Source organism: Protopterus annectens, chromosome 10.part0, assembly GCF_019279795.1.
Source record: "Protopterus annectens isolate FY-2018-M chromosome 10.part0, PAN1.0, whole genome shotgun sequence".
Classification (NCBI taxonomy): Eukaryota; Metazoa; Chordata; order Ceratodontiformes; family Protopteridae; genus Protopterus; species Protopterus annectens.
The window spans coordinates 900,450,784-900,464,517 of NC_056744.1; the positions used below are offsets into that span (position 1 = coordinate 900,450,784).

The 13,734-nt window shown below is 35.8% G+C and overlaps 1 protein-coding gene across 1 annotated transcript in view; it reads right to left on the reverse strand.

Moving 5' to 3' along the window:
• The window catches only part of F3 (coagulation factor III, tissue factor), a 29,845-nt gene extending 21,477 nt beyond the window's left edge, over positions 1-8,368 (reverse strand). Inside the window, exon 1 of the mRNA XM_044085692.1 lies at positions 7,881-8,368. Within this exon, the coding sequence (XP_043941627.1) occupies positions 7,881-7,947 (67 nt within the window). The 5' untranslated portion in view covers positions 7,948-8,368. The remainder of the gene's footprint in view (positions 1-7,880) is intronic.
• Between the last annotated feature and the right edge of the window lie 5,366 nt (positions 8,369-13,734).

Sequence of the window (13,734 nt, forward strand, 5' to 3'; positions counted from 1 at the left end):
ACAAAGCTTAAAATAATGGCAGACAAAGGCCCAAAAATAGGGATGCATTTTAAATAGTGTTCTTATAAACATAAAAAGTTGCAGGAATAACAGGATTTATATTATTAATTTTCTGAAATATATGAAGTCTGAAACTTAAATGCACATCATTATTTAATGACTTCCGTCCTCAGTGATTCATCAGAGAACCACAAATTTTATGAGGGACAGTCCAAAAATATGAGGCAAAAATATGGACATTCTTTGAAAATTTGGACAGTTGAAGGTATGCCAGGCAAGTATTTAGTTTCTGTAATACCATGAAGTTGTGCATTTAGTATGGCTGGGACTACCATTCCTCTAGAAAATACAATCAGTGTACTTTATGCTGAAATATGAATTTAAGACCTAGAATGGAATTATACTGAATTGTTTGTTTTAATGCTTTCATTTTCACCTGTCTCTCTTTAGAGTCACTGTTATCTGTCTGTATGCATATGTGTGAGTGCAAGGTCCAGACAGTGAGTGTGCTCTTAATATCTTCATGTTTAACATCTGTAGACATACCTCTCAACCTCTAAGTACAAGACTTCTGGGCAAAATCATAAATTATGAGGGAGAGACAAAGGCCCAAAATAAGGGACAGAATTTAAGTAATGCTCCTATACATTTAGAAAACTGCTAGAATTACAGATTTTTCACTAGCATGCATTCTCTGAAGGATATAAAGTCTGAAACTCAAAGTCATATCATTATTAGGTGACTTCAGTCATATATAATTTACCAAAAAAACATTTTATGAGGAGTACATCAAAATATGAGGCAAACTCTGGACATTCTGAGAAAATCTGGACAGTTTACAGGTATGTCTGCAGAAAATATAATCTTCTTCTTCTTCTTCTTTCGGCTTTTCCCGGTTAGGGGTCGCCACAGCGGATCACCTTGTCCGCACATTGAATGGCAGTGGAGTTTTACGGTGTCAAGTTGCCAGTCCGGCGCCCAACCTTCCACAGAAGGCACACTCACACGCATTAGACTAAATAATGCCATCACTGTGACATTAGCAAAAACAGTGTAATCAGGTTACTGTCTTTGTTTTCTGAAAAGAAATTTCAGTTTGTCTATTATTACAATTGGAGTACGAAGATAGAAAAAGGCCTGTATGTGTTGCTGTGTTAGTGTGTAACTGATGAAGTACATTCTCAGCACACATTTTTATCATGTTGTACTTGGCTCTAGAACAAAACATACATAATGTTGCTTATACAGCTTGCCTTCAATATGTTCTTTGACACTCAGCAGGCCTTGCACTGCAGTCCTTCTGCTCCATCACATCTGCTGTACAGTGCAGTTATAAATCATTCCAGATACCATAGTGCTTGGGCCTCTACCATCGAAGGGGACAGAGCACTCTATGTAGCCGCTGATGTTTTATCATTCAAGTGTACATGAATATATATATATATATATATATATATATATATATAGAGAGAGAGAGAGAGCTATGTGTGACTCACTGTGCTGCCTTTGATGCCTCCAAGCTCATAAGCTCACATCACAATTGATAGCACAGGAACAACAGATCATGCATCACAAGATGAAGGGCACAGATTTTCACAACACATGTACTCAAGCTGTAATTGAGTTGTTCATAATATAGGTAAATCATATACACTTTTTTTGCAGGAATCAAGCTCCTGCACCTTGGAGAAACAACAATCACTGACAGGCAGTGTAAAGCCTGTCTGACATTTCTCAGGGAATTTGTGAGATCGGTCCACCCACTAAATACTAGGGTGCCATGTGTGTGTATATGTGAGACTCACAATTATGAGTATGAGAACACTGGTCACTGCAGTACATCTTACTGAAAATATAATAAGATCAAGACATCATATCCTACAATCCTCTAACTCTCTCTCTCCCTCTATATAGGCATATATATATATATATATATATATATATATATATATATATATATATATATATATATATATATATATTTATACACACACACACACATATAAATATATATATATATATATATATATATATATATATATATATATATAAATACACACATATAAATATATGTGTGTGTGTGTCTGTAAGTATTAGGATTATGGGAAGTGCAGGGGAGTAAATCTCTCCCATAGAAATGCTTTAAACACCATTACAGTGAGGTTTTAATTTTTGCTGCTTTTTCTGGAAGGCTGCAGTTCCATCTTTGAAGTTTTGGGAATGGTATTTGTGGGTCCCTGACATTTGTCACAGAGTAACATGTGAAAACTAAGATCTCTTCTATATGTTAGTCAATGTGCTGGGACATCAGCACTTACCACTCAAGCTATGCACATACTGTCAGCAGCATTTGGCTTGTCTACCTGTGAGCTTTCATATGAGCTATGTACTTCTGTCTACGGTGCTTGGTTGTTGAGATATTTAGAGACATATGAAAATTAAGACACTGCAATATACAATATAAATAGTATGTGAACAACAATTAATCTCTGTAGCAGCACTAGACAAAGGTTAAATGTCAGTGCAGTTGCATTGCCCATCATGTAATCTTTAAGATATTCCAATAACTTGTGTGTTGTATGGTTTTGAAATTATTAATTCAAGTATGAACAGGCTATATTAGATAAGTAGAGATGTCAGAAGGATGTAATTACAGAAATACCTGGAGGTGTCACTAAGCTGTAATGAGCTAAGAATGCACACTAATGTTATAGTGCATTAAGTAGGATATGTAATAAGTTACCAAGTCATTTTTACAGTGGGGGTATTTAACCAAATCTGAAAAAAAAATTCACAGTTATAAGCAGTAACATCATGGAAATGTCCAAGGTCATAAAATTTTGACCCACTATAGAAAATTATATCACATTTGCCATCAATACTGTTTCCAACTGATGGCCATTATGTTGCAATATGACCAGTACTAATTACACATTAGAATTGTGTAAAGCTCAGGTGGCAGCAGGTTATTCAGGTCTGGGAACATTCATCTATAGGACTTCTGGTCCCTTTGCATTGTTACATAGGTAGTTACTTGGCATTTCATGAGCACAGTATGGAAAACATTAAACAATTTTACGGTATTACTGGCGGGGCTGCATGTACTTGACCTGTGACCTCATTTCCCCACCTGAACTTCACATCCACATATTCTATCTATCTGAGGTACACCATCTCAGTTCCTTTTTTTACTTATTAGATGTTGCTTTTCTCTTTGTCATCTTGATTTTAAACCAGTTTTGACCAGTAGAATACCAGTGTCTATGCATGACTCATGTATACATCTTTGAGTGTTACACAACACTGTCCCATCACTGCATGGGCTCTGTTTTAATGCCTCCTGTGTTCTCATATCTGAATCATGCAAATGGGTGCAGAACTAATTATTTTTAGTGACTTGTGTAAATACATTAATTTGCAATGGTAGGTTTACCTTGCAATCTAAGATATTTGTTTAGAAAATACACCCATAGATTACCAGTGGAGGTGTGTTATCATTAGAAAATATTCTGCATTAAACAGTATTACCTTTAATTATAGTTTGTCAGATAGTAATACATAATTATTTCTCTCTCTTGTCTCTTTCTGTATAGTCAGTGCTAGCAATATAAATGCTTATCTTCTGGCCTGATCATATGCATATGTAATGTCACTATAGCATGTTGGTCACCCGTTGCAGCTACTTGGACACTGATTGCTAAATATATTTTATAAAATAGTTATTTCAAATGCAATGTTTCTGCCTAAGACAAGTCAATATAATGCTAAAGATGCTGACCTGTGTTAAACCTTTAAAATTCTACCAACAGGGTTATACTTCTTGGATGTGGCCATGTTTAGTTATGCAACTTTCCCACATGAATGCTCCTTCATGCATTCTTTTAAGCTATTGTTTGAGCCAGCAGTAACCAGGAGACTTACTTTAATTTGTCTGAACAACTGTGAACAAACTGTTAATTTCAAGATTTAAAAAAAAGTCTTCTTTCATATATTTATGGTATAACAAGAAACACAGCTGAGACAAATAATTTGTATTTATCTCAACTTGCCACATTTATGTTTTTAATATGCCCTATAACATAGTTCATCAACTTTATAAGTGGAAGTGTTCACCGTGTTTAATATGTTAGTATTTTTATCTTCCTGCAGCGTGGAAAGGTACTTAAATAAAAGCATCAGATAGATGCTAAACATTGTACTAATCATTTTTCTAAGTTTTCTCTGTCAGACTTAACACCTCTTGAGTATCTGCAGATGAAATATTCTCAATACTTTTTTGGTGATTTTTCATAATAACAGCTTACCTTATTAGAAGTGCATTCTCTACCAGTGTTTTTTGCAAACATTAAACAGTTGACAGTTGTTTTATACAACACCAGAAGTACCCTGTTAATGCTGTTGTTTTAGTGGAATGTACTATGTAGACTAAAGGAAAGAATCCAGGGGCCTGTTCAGGCTATTCTGGAACATATGTCAGTTATTTACTGTGGAATGCACAGCAATAAAATGGAAATCAGCATTACCAAAACTAATTGTTATTATGCCTTTGAGAAAATGCATAAGAACAGCTGCATTCTTTTTGTTAACCCAGATAGTGTGTACCTAGTTGGAGTTTAGACATGCTAACTTAATATATCAACTTTTATTAACTCTGCAAACTTAACTGCTGGATTTCTGTATGTTTATATAAAGTATATGTGTCCTTCTGGGAGTAAATAAACAAGGAAGCAATTGTGCTATTTATGGATAAACCTTATTTTTTAATTTTGTTTTTGCCATAAAGAAATACAATCTGAGACTGTTAACTTTGTCGGTTTTTTTTTTTTTTGAGCTGGTGTTTTTTGATATTCCTTCAGTTGGCATTCGTTTTTGTGTTAGCACCATGCTGGGATATGAAGCTATGAAAGTGATTCTGGGTAAACATCCTGGAGCAATGTATGCACCCATTTGCTAGACAATTCCTCAAACAAACATGAATATAGCACACATACATTTGTTTTACAAGCGGTGCTTACGTATTTACAGTAGTGGCAGAAACTAATTTTCTAAAGGGGCCAAACAACTGACGAGTCCCATGACAAAACAACATTCAGTTTTCCATTTAAGCAGAAGCTGCATTAACAGATGCATACTGCGGTGGTGGTGCTGCAGTAGCGTTGTCGCCTCACAGTTAGACGTTGCCCATTCGATTCTCAGTTAGAGCGTCTTCTGTGTGGCGACATGTGTGAATGGGCATTCCTTCTTGAAGGTTGTGCGTTAGGCCCGGCAAGCCAGCACATAAAAATCTACTGCCAATCATTAGCGGACCGGAGTTCCGCTGTGGCGACCCCTAACCGGGAAAAGCCGAAAGACACAAACTAATGCTTAATGTTTCAGGACATTTTCCTGCTTTCTGGCTATCCAAATTATGCAGCTTTCTCAATGTTGGATCTCTCCAGGATGTACAATAATTTAATGCATCACCAGGCCCTGTAAACACCAGATTGGTGGCCTTGTGCCTTAGTGTTTCTGCTGTGTGCATTAAACTCTTTTTCTTCTCTTTCCTGTGTACCTTTTTAAATGTCCTTTCATCATTAAACTGGACATATTGACAGTCTTTCATGAATAAATGCTTGCTGTATATCACATTAACCTACCCTGTGCTATAAATTCAGTGATGGAACAGAGTGGGGACTCATATGAAAGGAGCACTAAAAGTTCTTATCTAGTTACTAGGCCCGCAGGGGACCATTGAGGAGCCTAGCCCAGACTCCTAGTTGTACCAAAGCACTGTCTGGGTAAGTAACCTGCTCAAGGTCATACAGTCAGCAAACAAGGATGATGGGGAATCAAACCCTACACCACATGAACTATAGTTCATACCTTCACCCTCTGCACCAACCACCAGATCATTGCAATGGTGTGTAGAATAAAATTCTTAAATCTGCAAACTAATGACACTTTCTGAAGCTGATAAGTTTCATAGATGCTTCCAACAAAATGTAACCTGCATGTACATTATTTTGTTAAAAATACTTCAATATCTCTAAGTAACAGATTTGCCTTTTTTGGTATTTCTTCAAACCACAGTTTTCATTATTTTTTCATATTTACACATATAGTTGCAGTACTGTATAAGAAGGAAGTTGTCTACTTTTTAGAACATCATGTGCATTTTTATACATGTACAGAAAATTGTTGTATTCTAGCAATACTTGCAGTATTGTCTGTTCATGTTTTGTTGTTGTTGTTTGTCTTTCAGCTTTTCCCAGTTAGGGGTCACCACAGCGGAACTCTGGTCCGCTAATGATTGGCAGTAGATTTTCACGAATGCCGAGGTGCCAGCTTGGCGTTCAACCTTGAACGAAGGCACAGTATTGTCTGTTCATACAGACTCTAAAATTACAATGGAAGCTCTGTTCTTAAAAAAATGGAATGGTTAACTGTACAGAGATCAGACAGGAGATTGCAACAGTGAGAATGGAGTGCTATTGACTAGTCTTGTACTGTTGCACGAAAAAAATATGGTTGAAAATGACAAGTTTGAGATGGGAGATCTAAGTTTCTATAGACAACTATGAAACACATGTCTGTATACTTATGTTCTTCTTGTGGACACAGTTCTAATAACGCATGATGGTGGTATGATTTAAATTCTAAACAATGTATAACCTATACATTATGTTTTTATGTAAACAGCATTGCTCTGCTTTTCAGTTAACTGCAGTCTTACACAAATAATGGGATTTCCTTAACATCAGTGAAATGGGAGCCCTTTGGTTTCAGATTTGGATTGAAAGTAATCAGATCAGATGATGTGCTTGTGCAAAAAGTAAAACCCTAAATTCTCCTGAACAGAAATAATATTTTCTTCTATCAGCTGACAAGACTGCAATTTTTGGATTCGGAAGTTAAAACAACTCAAACAATAAAGCATTCTGGTGTCTTTCAATCATTAAGAATTACATTGCTCCTGTTTCTTAACCAGGGTAGTGGGTTATCACTAGGTCAGAGGAGCATAGACCTTTCTAGCAGTGCATATCAAAGCAGTAAGTATCTGTAAAATGTTTGTGCTGCCTTCTATTGCTACTTCTTTCACATATTTGTGCACATAAACTATACTACCCAAATGCTTCAAAGTGATGTGAAACTAAACATTAACGAAACAAAAAAGAACTGCAATGCCCATCTTTACTCCGGTTACTGCTGCTACCACATCTGTAAACTGTTGCACTACACAACACTTCAGTAGGTATTTTTCATTTTAAATGCATTTTTGAATACTCAGACTATTAAAACTAATTTTCTTAATTGTTTTCTATAAAAATGACTGAGCACTTAGTGTGACTTTAAACCAGGAAAGAAGAAGTAAAATGAAAGGTTTAACCTTTTGTTTAACCTTGAAAGACACAGCCAGTCAGTAATTCGTGTTCACAGATAAAGCTGCAATCTGCAGAACACCATGTGATTTACCTTGGTGAACAAAGAAGGTACTGAAATCAGAGCTGTATGATTCAGACCTTCTTTTCCACCCCACTTCATAAGCCGTAATAGAAAACTTTCTCAAAGGAGCAGAAAAAAATATTAAAAAGTTGCATGTTTACTTTTATGTGGATTGCATTTTGTATCTAACTTTAATTTTATACTAAAACATGTTTTTTTTTTAAAGTGTTATAGACCATTCAGTGCCCTAAACTCTTAAGCTCCAAATCTATTTAATATCAGAATTGTTGTTGTTGTGGTGGTAGTGTACACAATGCAACAAATCTGTAAGTGAACTAATAAGAAACATTGAAGTGAGTTTAACATATTTTAAAAATATGAAAATTCTTGACAAAGAATAAAAAACTGTATATAAAAAAAAGAATCGGTTTATGGCATGTAGCTTAAAAAGTACTTACTCACAACCCATCTTTTCTCAGATATCAAACTACAAAGCGTTAGTACCACGACGACATATAAATCCATGTTCTTCAGTATAAACTTTTAAAAAAAGTATCTGGTATATTCAAAGGGAGTATCCAACAAGACAATGACTTCACAGTGTAGTGAAATGCTGTTTCATTGAATGTGTGCAAACGTAGTGCTTCGTTCAGTTTTTCTCTCTGCCAATCCTTTCTTGTTATTCCTGTTGCTGCTGAGGTCCTGGGAACAGAGGACTCAGGTAAGATTTACAAGTCCAAGCTTGACTCTTTTTCTCTTGAGCTATGTACTATCTACCCAGTATGTGGTGCTGACTATATTTATACATCTTCCCAGGTGATGTGTGATTCACAAAACTAAGAAAACCCAGAATCTTCACATTCCCTTTGTATTACTCATTGGCAGTGATTCAGTTCCTTTATTAACAGACATAGAGAGGAGAGAATGCAGTGGAGGGAAATGTTGTTTTCCAGAGGCAGCGCTGTTGCTTTGCTGATGGAAGGCTCACCCTTAGACTTCAGATCAGATTACAAATCTTTGCAGAAAGTAAACTCCTCCCCAGAGATGACATTAGATTACCTATTCTTGGGGCATTCTTTGTCCATCGATGAAGCAGCCTGCTTTCCAACTTAAAACACATCTAACTCTATCTGCTGGCTCATGAATTGAAAAGGAGACTGTTCTTTCTGAATGACAAGCAATAGAACTGGCATACGAGGTGGAAATGGTTTACAGAACGAACAAAATAACCAGTCTCTGGCAAAAGCAGTGAGCTAAAATAGTTCTTCTGGGTGTTTTAATTCACAGACTTCACTGTGGTCTGAATGCACAATGCACAATGCATGTTTCTAAACTGAAAGCAGAATTAGGTTACTTTAGTGATAGTATACTGATAACTTCCATGCATGGACACTAACTAGTACTGCAGCTGCTTAACAGATAAACAGAAATGTCATCAATGGTCAGATCATCACTCCCTCCTTTCCTTTTCTTTCTAAAACACTGTTATGAGTCCAGTGCTAGAAAGCAAACAGTCTTGTAATAGCTGTATGCATCAGATTTATTTCATTTTCATCTCCTGCCTTGTTTATTGGCAGGTTTGCTTGTCGTAGTGAACTGGAGTGTGTGTGTGTGTGTGTGTGTGTGTGTGTGTGTGTGTGTGTGTGTGTGTGTGTGTGTGTGTGTGTGTGTGTGTGTGTGTGCATTTGCATGTGTATATATGTGTGTGAGATCACAACAAACAAATTAATAGCCTCCTTGATGTGCTCCATCGGGTGCTACACCTGACTTTTTGGGAGTTTTCTGAAACTTTTAAAAAATGCTGTAGTAGGGCAGTTTTACCTTGCCACCTGAATTGTGAAATCAAACACAGATTCTTGCCCCCCCCCCCCCCCCTTACATACTTAAGGTTTGCTTTTCTTTACATCTGAGAATTTTTTTCAGATGATAATGAGTAACTCCTTCCCCCACACAGAGGCAGTACAGTACTGTAGAGAAAGGAGTCTGTGCTTTGCTCATTGATGTTTAGAGGCTGCAGATGTGTTCAACTTCCTACGGTCACTGCTCCAATTTTGATATGCTAGTCAATAGCATCATTTTCTAGCAGAACCTGTGCATTTATGAGGGCAGCATGTTTTACACTAGCAGGCAATATTAAGTTTATTGCTCACTTTGGCTTTATTTGTATATGATATATTGTGAGAGACAGAATAATAATTAATGCTCATGTTCCACCCAACAAGTTTTTCTAAGCACTATACCTGCCTGTATGCTTGATTTTAACATACCAGACAAGTTATATTCAAGATTCAATGCCGTGAGTACTGAAACTATGAAAAAATAACTGTAACAAATGTAAAAAGTGACTGTGATACTTGCTACACATTAGAATATTTTGAGCGTCTCTCTGCATCCCCTATCACCTCCCTAAATATTTATTCTAACTCTGACATTACAGTATTTTAGAAAGGAAGGAATTCTTTGAGATACAGTAATTTTGGACTTAGTATATATTTGCCCATAATTGCCCTTAAATGTATGCTGCTTTGAGGATTGCACTTACTGTCCTCAAACTTACAACAGGAACTGTAAGACAAAGCAGCCTATAGATAAATAACATTTTTTTGTAGTTATAATACTGCCAGAATCAGTCTCCTTTTTAACTCTAATGCGGACTTTAAGGAGATACAGATTTTCTACTGGTACTTACATCACTGATTATGTGAATTAAATTTATTGCTGAGGCCCTACACCGTAACAGTTTAAAAGTTGAATGGGATGGTTTAGTTATAATTCCCCTAACAAAGTATTTATTATTTCAAAGTGTAGTAGAGAATTTGTCAATAATAACTAACATTTATTGAATGATTTCAAGATATTTTACTACAAAATGTGTGCACATTAAAGTTTTGTACTTCCTAATGAAGTAATATTTAAATATATTTAACAAAAAGTGATATGCATGCTAAAGCAGCGTGTGGCCTTTAGTTAAACAGCATAAAATAACATAATTTCAGACAGCAATTTGCAGGAAGACATTTTTTAAAGAAAATCAGAGGTGTTTCTCTGGGAGGTTTATAAAAAGAATACTTATATTCATCATTAATTATTACATTGTGGCTGTGATTATATAAAACAAGGGGGGGTATAATATAGAAATGTACCAGGTTTTATTTTAGTACCTCAGACATAATAGTAGGATCAAGATTATCCCATTGTTTTAACACCTGGATACCCTCCGATGCTTGTGTGTGTGTGTGTGTGTGTGTGTGTGTGTGTGTGTGTGTGTGTGTGTGTGTGAGCATGCAATTATTACTTTTTTCTTTATTTTCTTTTTTAAATTAGTAAGACCTGCTTGGCACACACACACACACACACACACACACACACACACACACACACACACACACACACACACACACACACACACACACACACACACACAAAACCTTATTTCAGGATAACCTGAGAGATTTGAGGAGTTAAGCTACTTTTTCAAAGTCACATGCATGAATGAATAAATAACAGACGAAGCAGTATGAGTAACTCTTTTCATTTAGGTAGTTTCATTTTGGGTACATTAAGTCAAAGACATCAAGGCTTTATTTTTTTCTTGAGCAACATTGCATCGATACATACAGAAATGCAAGCAATATTAACTTGAATAAATCATTTGCTTTTAAACTGTTCATGTAAAACTGGGCATATCAAAATCTTAAAAGCTTGAAAAGGATCAGTGTTTAGTGCCACTCACATAGTAAGCCAACCTTTGGTACAGTCTTGTAGTTTCTCAGAAGTTAATAAAAAGTTATATTTGAAATCTGTAAGTAACGCCACATCATCCATGTATTGGAAAATTTTTACTTGGAAGTTTTTACACAGGAATTTTTTAACACCGAATAAAATAGCACTGTTTTACAAAAAAAGAAAATTTAAGATGTTGGTGATGTAATAGTAATTTGTAGGCAGATTGGAAGCATATTTATTTATTTTACATTTGTTAACTGGGAAAGTCCACTGGAAAAATATCCTTTTTCAGTGGAGGCCCGAGGAAAAAAGCTCCATTAATAAACAACAGTAAGAGTGAACTGTAATAAATAATATACAAGAACAGTTATAAAAAAACACAATATATAAGACTTATTATATAAAAATATGTTGACATTAACAGAGTAAGAAAACATAATTAAGTAGATACATACAAGACTTGGTTTGTCCTTGTCATTTATATTATTCTGAAATGTCAAATGGTTGTTTCATTTTGGGAGGAATTTGGAAATTTTACTAAAGCCTTATGGTCAGACAAATGTAACATTACTGACTCTTTAATTTTATTTAACGTTCCAATCCCAGATCCTATTCCAAGTACTCAAATGCCTCTCCTATGGTCTATCATAGCTATTGCCAGAAAGGTTATTATAATGAAGGAAAAAGAAAAGTGTCCTCTCGTTTTTCAGAGTTTATTATTCTAGCAAAAATGTATGTAATAAAGAAATACAAACTATGTATAATAGAACTATGAATATTACTCATACGAAATTAGCTTGGCAAAAAGTTAAAGATTTGTTAGAAAAGTATTAATGTCATTGTTCTATATCAGCAGTTGTTATGGACTTTGTATATGGTTTTGTTTTAATTTGATGGTTAGATTTTGTATTTATTTATTCAAGTTGGTTAAAATGCAATAAGAAGTTTTTTTTAAATGAACATTCTTGCAGTTTTACTGTTTATTATGGGTTCCAACACCAACTAATGAAGACTGAAATGTTATTTCACTACAACACTTTGTGAGTGGTATATTCATACAATATTGATGCATGCTCATCCTAACAAAGAGGAAAACTAGTTATATTTTATAAACAGGACACTGAAGCTCTTCTCCAGATCTGAGAGCAAGCAGCACTGGGCCTTGAAATTCTGTCCTTTAAAGAACTCACCTGGTAGTACAGTGTGGCATGCAGAAAAGGAACTGAAAGGCATGATAGTAGCCACATGCACATATATGATTGTCATGGTCTAGAAATGCAGGCAACAAAATGAAATGGAGAAATAACTACATCTCTTTCATTTTAATGGCTGTCGGGCACTTTTTAAATGAATGTAAATTTCAAGGGAATAATGATTTAATGTTGCTCATGCTGAGTCTGTTGTTAACAAAAGTCCCTTAATGTTTTGTTGCTAAAATTTGAAAAAAAAATATGTACATTGAGAAATGTGAGTATTATTTTAAGGTAATTGGGGAGATACAGTCAGGAAAAGAATTAGTGGCATGACTGAGGGTCTTAAAAGATTACTCTTCCTAGGGCCCCATTTGACCATGATCCAGCTCTGCAAATGCAGAATTTTTTTTTTCACCTGTAGGCATATATTACATTTAAAATGACACTTTTGCCCTTTCCACTACATGTCACTAGTATGTTTAATATGCTGCATGTGTACTCATATATGTGTGTGTTTGTGTGTGTGTGTGTGTGTGTGTGTGTGTGTGTGTGTGTGTGTGTGTGTGTGTGTGTGTGTGTGTGTGTGTGTATGTGTGCATGTGTATGTGTGTGTATTCTTTAACACACTAATCACCACCTTCACTCAGCTCTAGATGAATAAATTACCGAGGGACCAATCTGAGTATTAATCTGCAACTACATAAACTTCTGTTTTTTTTTAATTAGGTTAACACTTGAAAATTAAAACCATGCAATATCCACCTATAGCTGGAATAAACGAGTGCAATGGAAATACGGACTATGTATCCAACTAAATATGCATGTGGACATCTTACCTAGTCTTCCGCAGGAGTATTTCCAAAATGTTTGGAAGTGTATGCTAACTTCCAGCTTGTTGCACCTACCAACACACAGACACATACAGAAACACACACAGGCACACATGTACACACATGTGCATGCCCCCCCCCCCAAATCAGAAGCTGTGCAACTTCTGATGTTAGAGATCATTGTTTCTGCCCTTTTCCCAAGATAATATAACATTACAGTTGGATTAAATAAGTAATTTAATCCAAATGTAATGTTATATTATCTTGGGAAAGCCAAGAACATAGCATCCATGGGACCAGACAACATCCCAGGCTGAGTGCTGCATGAACTACAGAACGAACTGGTACCCCACCTAAGTACCATGTTCAATCATAGCCTCATCTCAGGCTATGTGCCTACAGAATGGTGCACAGAGACAGTTATCCCACTCCACAAAGGGGATGTCACCACGGACCCCAGAAACTACCACCCCATTAGCCTGATGAGCCTGGTTTGCAAGACCATGGAACGTATCATTTTGGAGCTTATAAACAAAGACATAGGTAACCTCCAAACCCTTGAC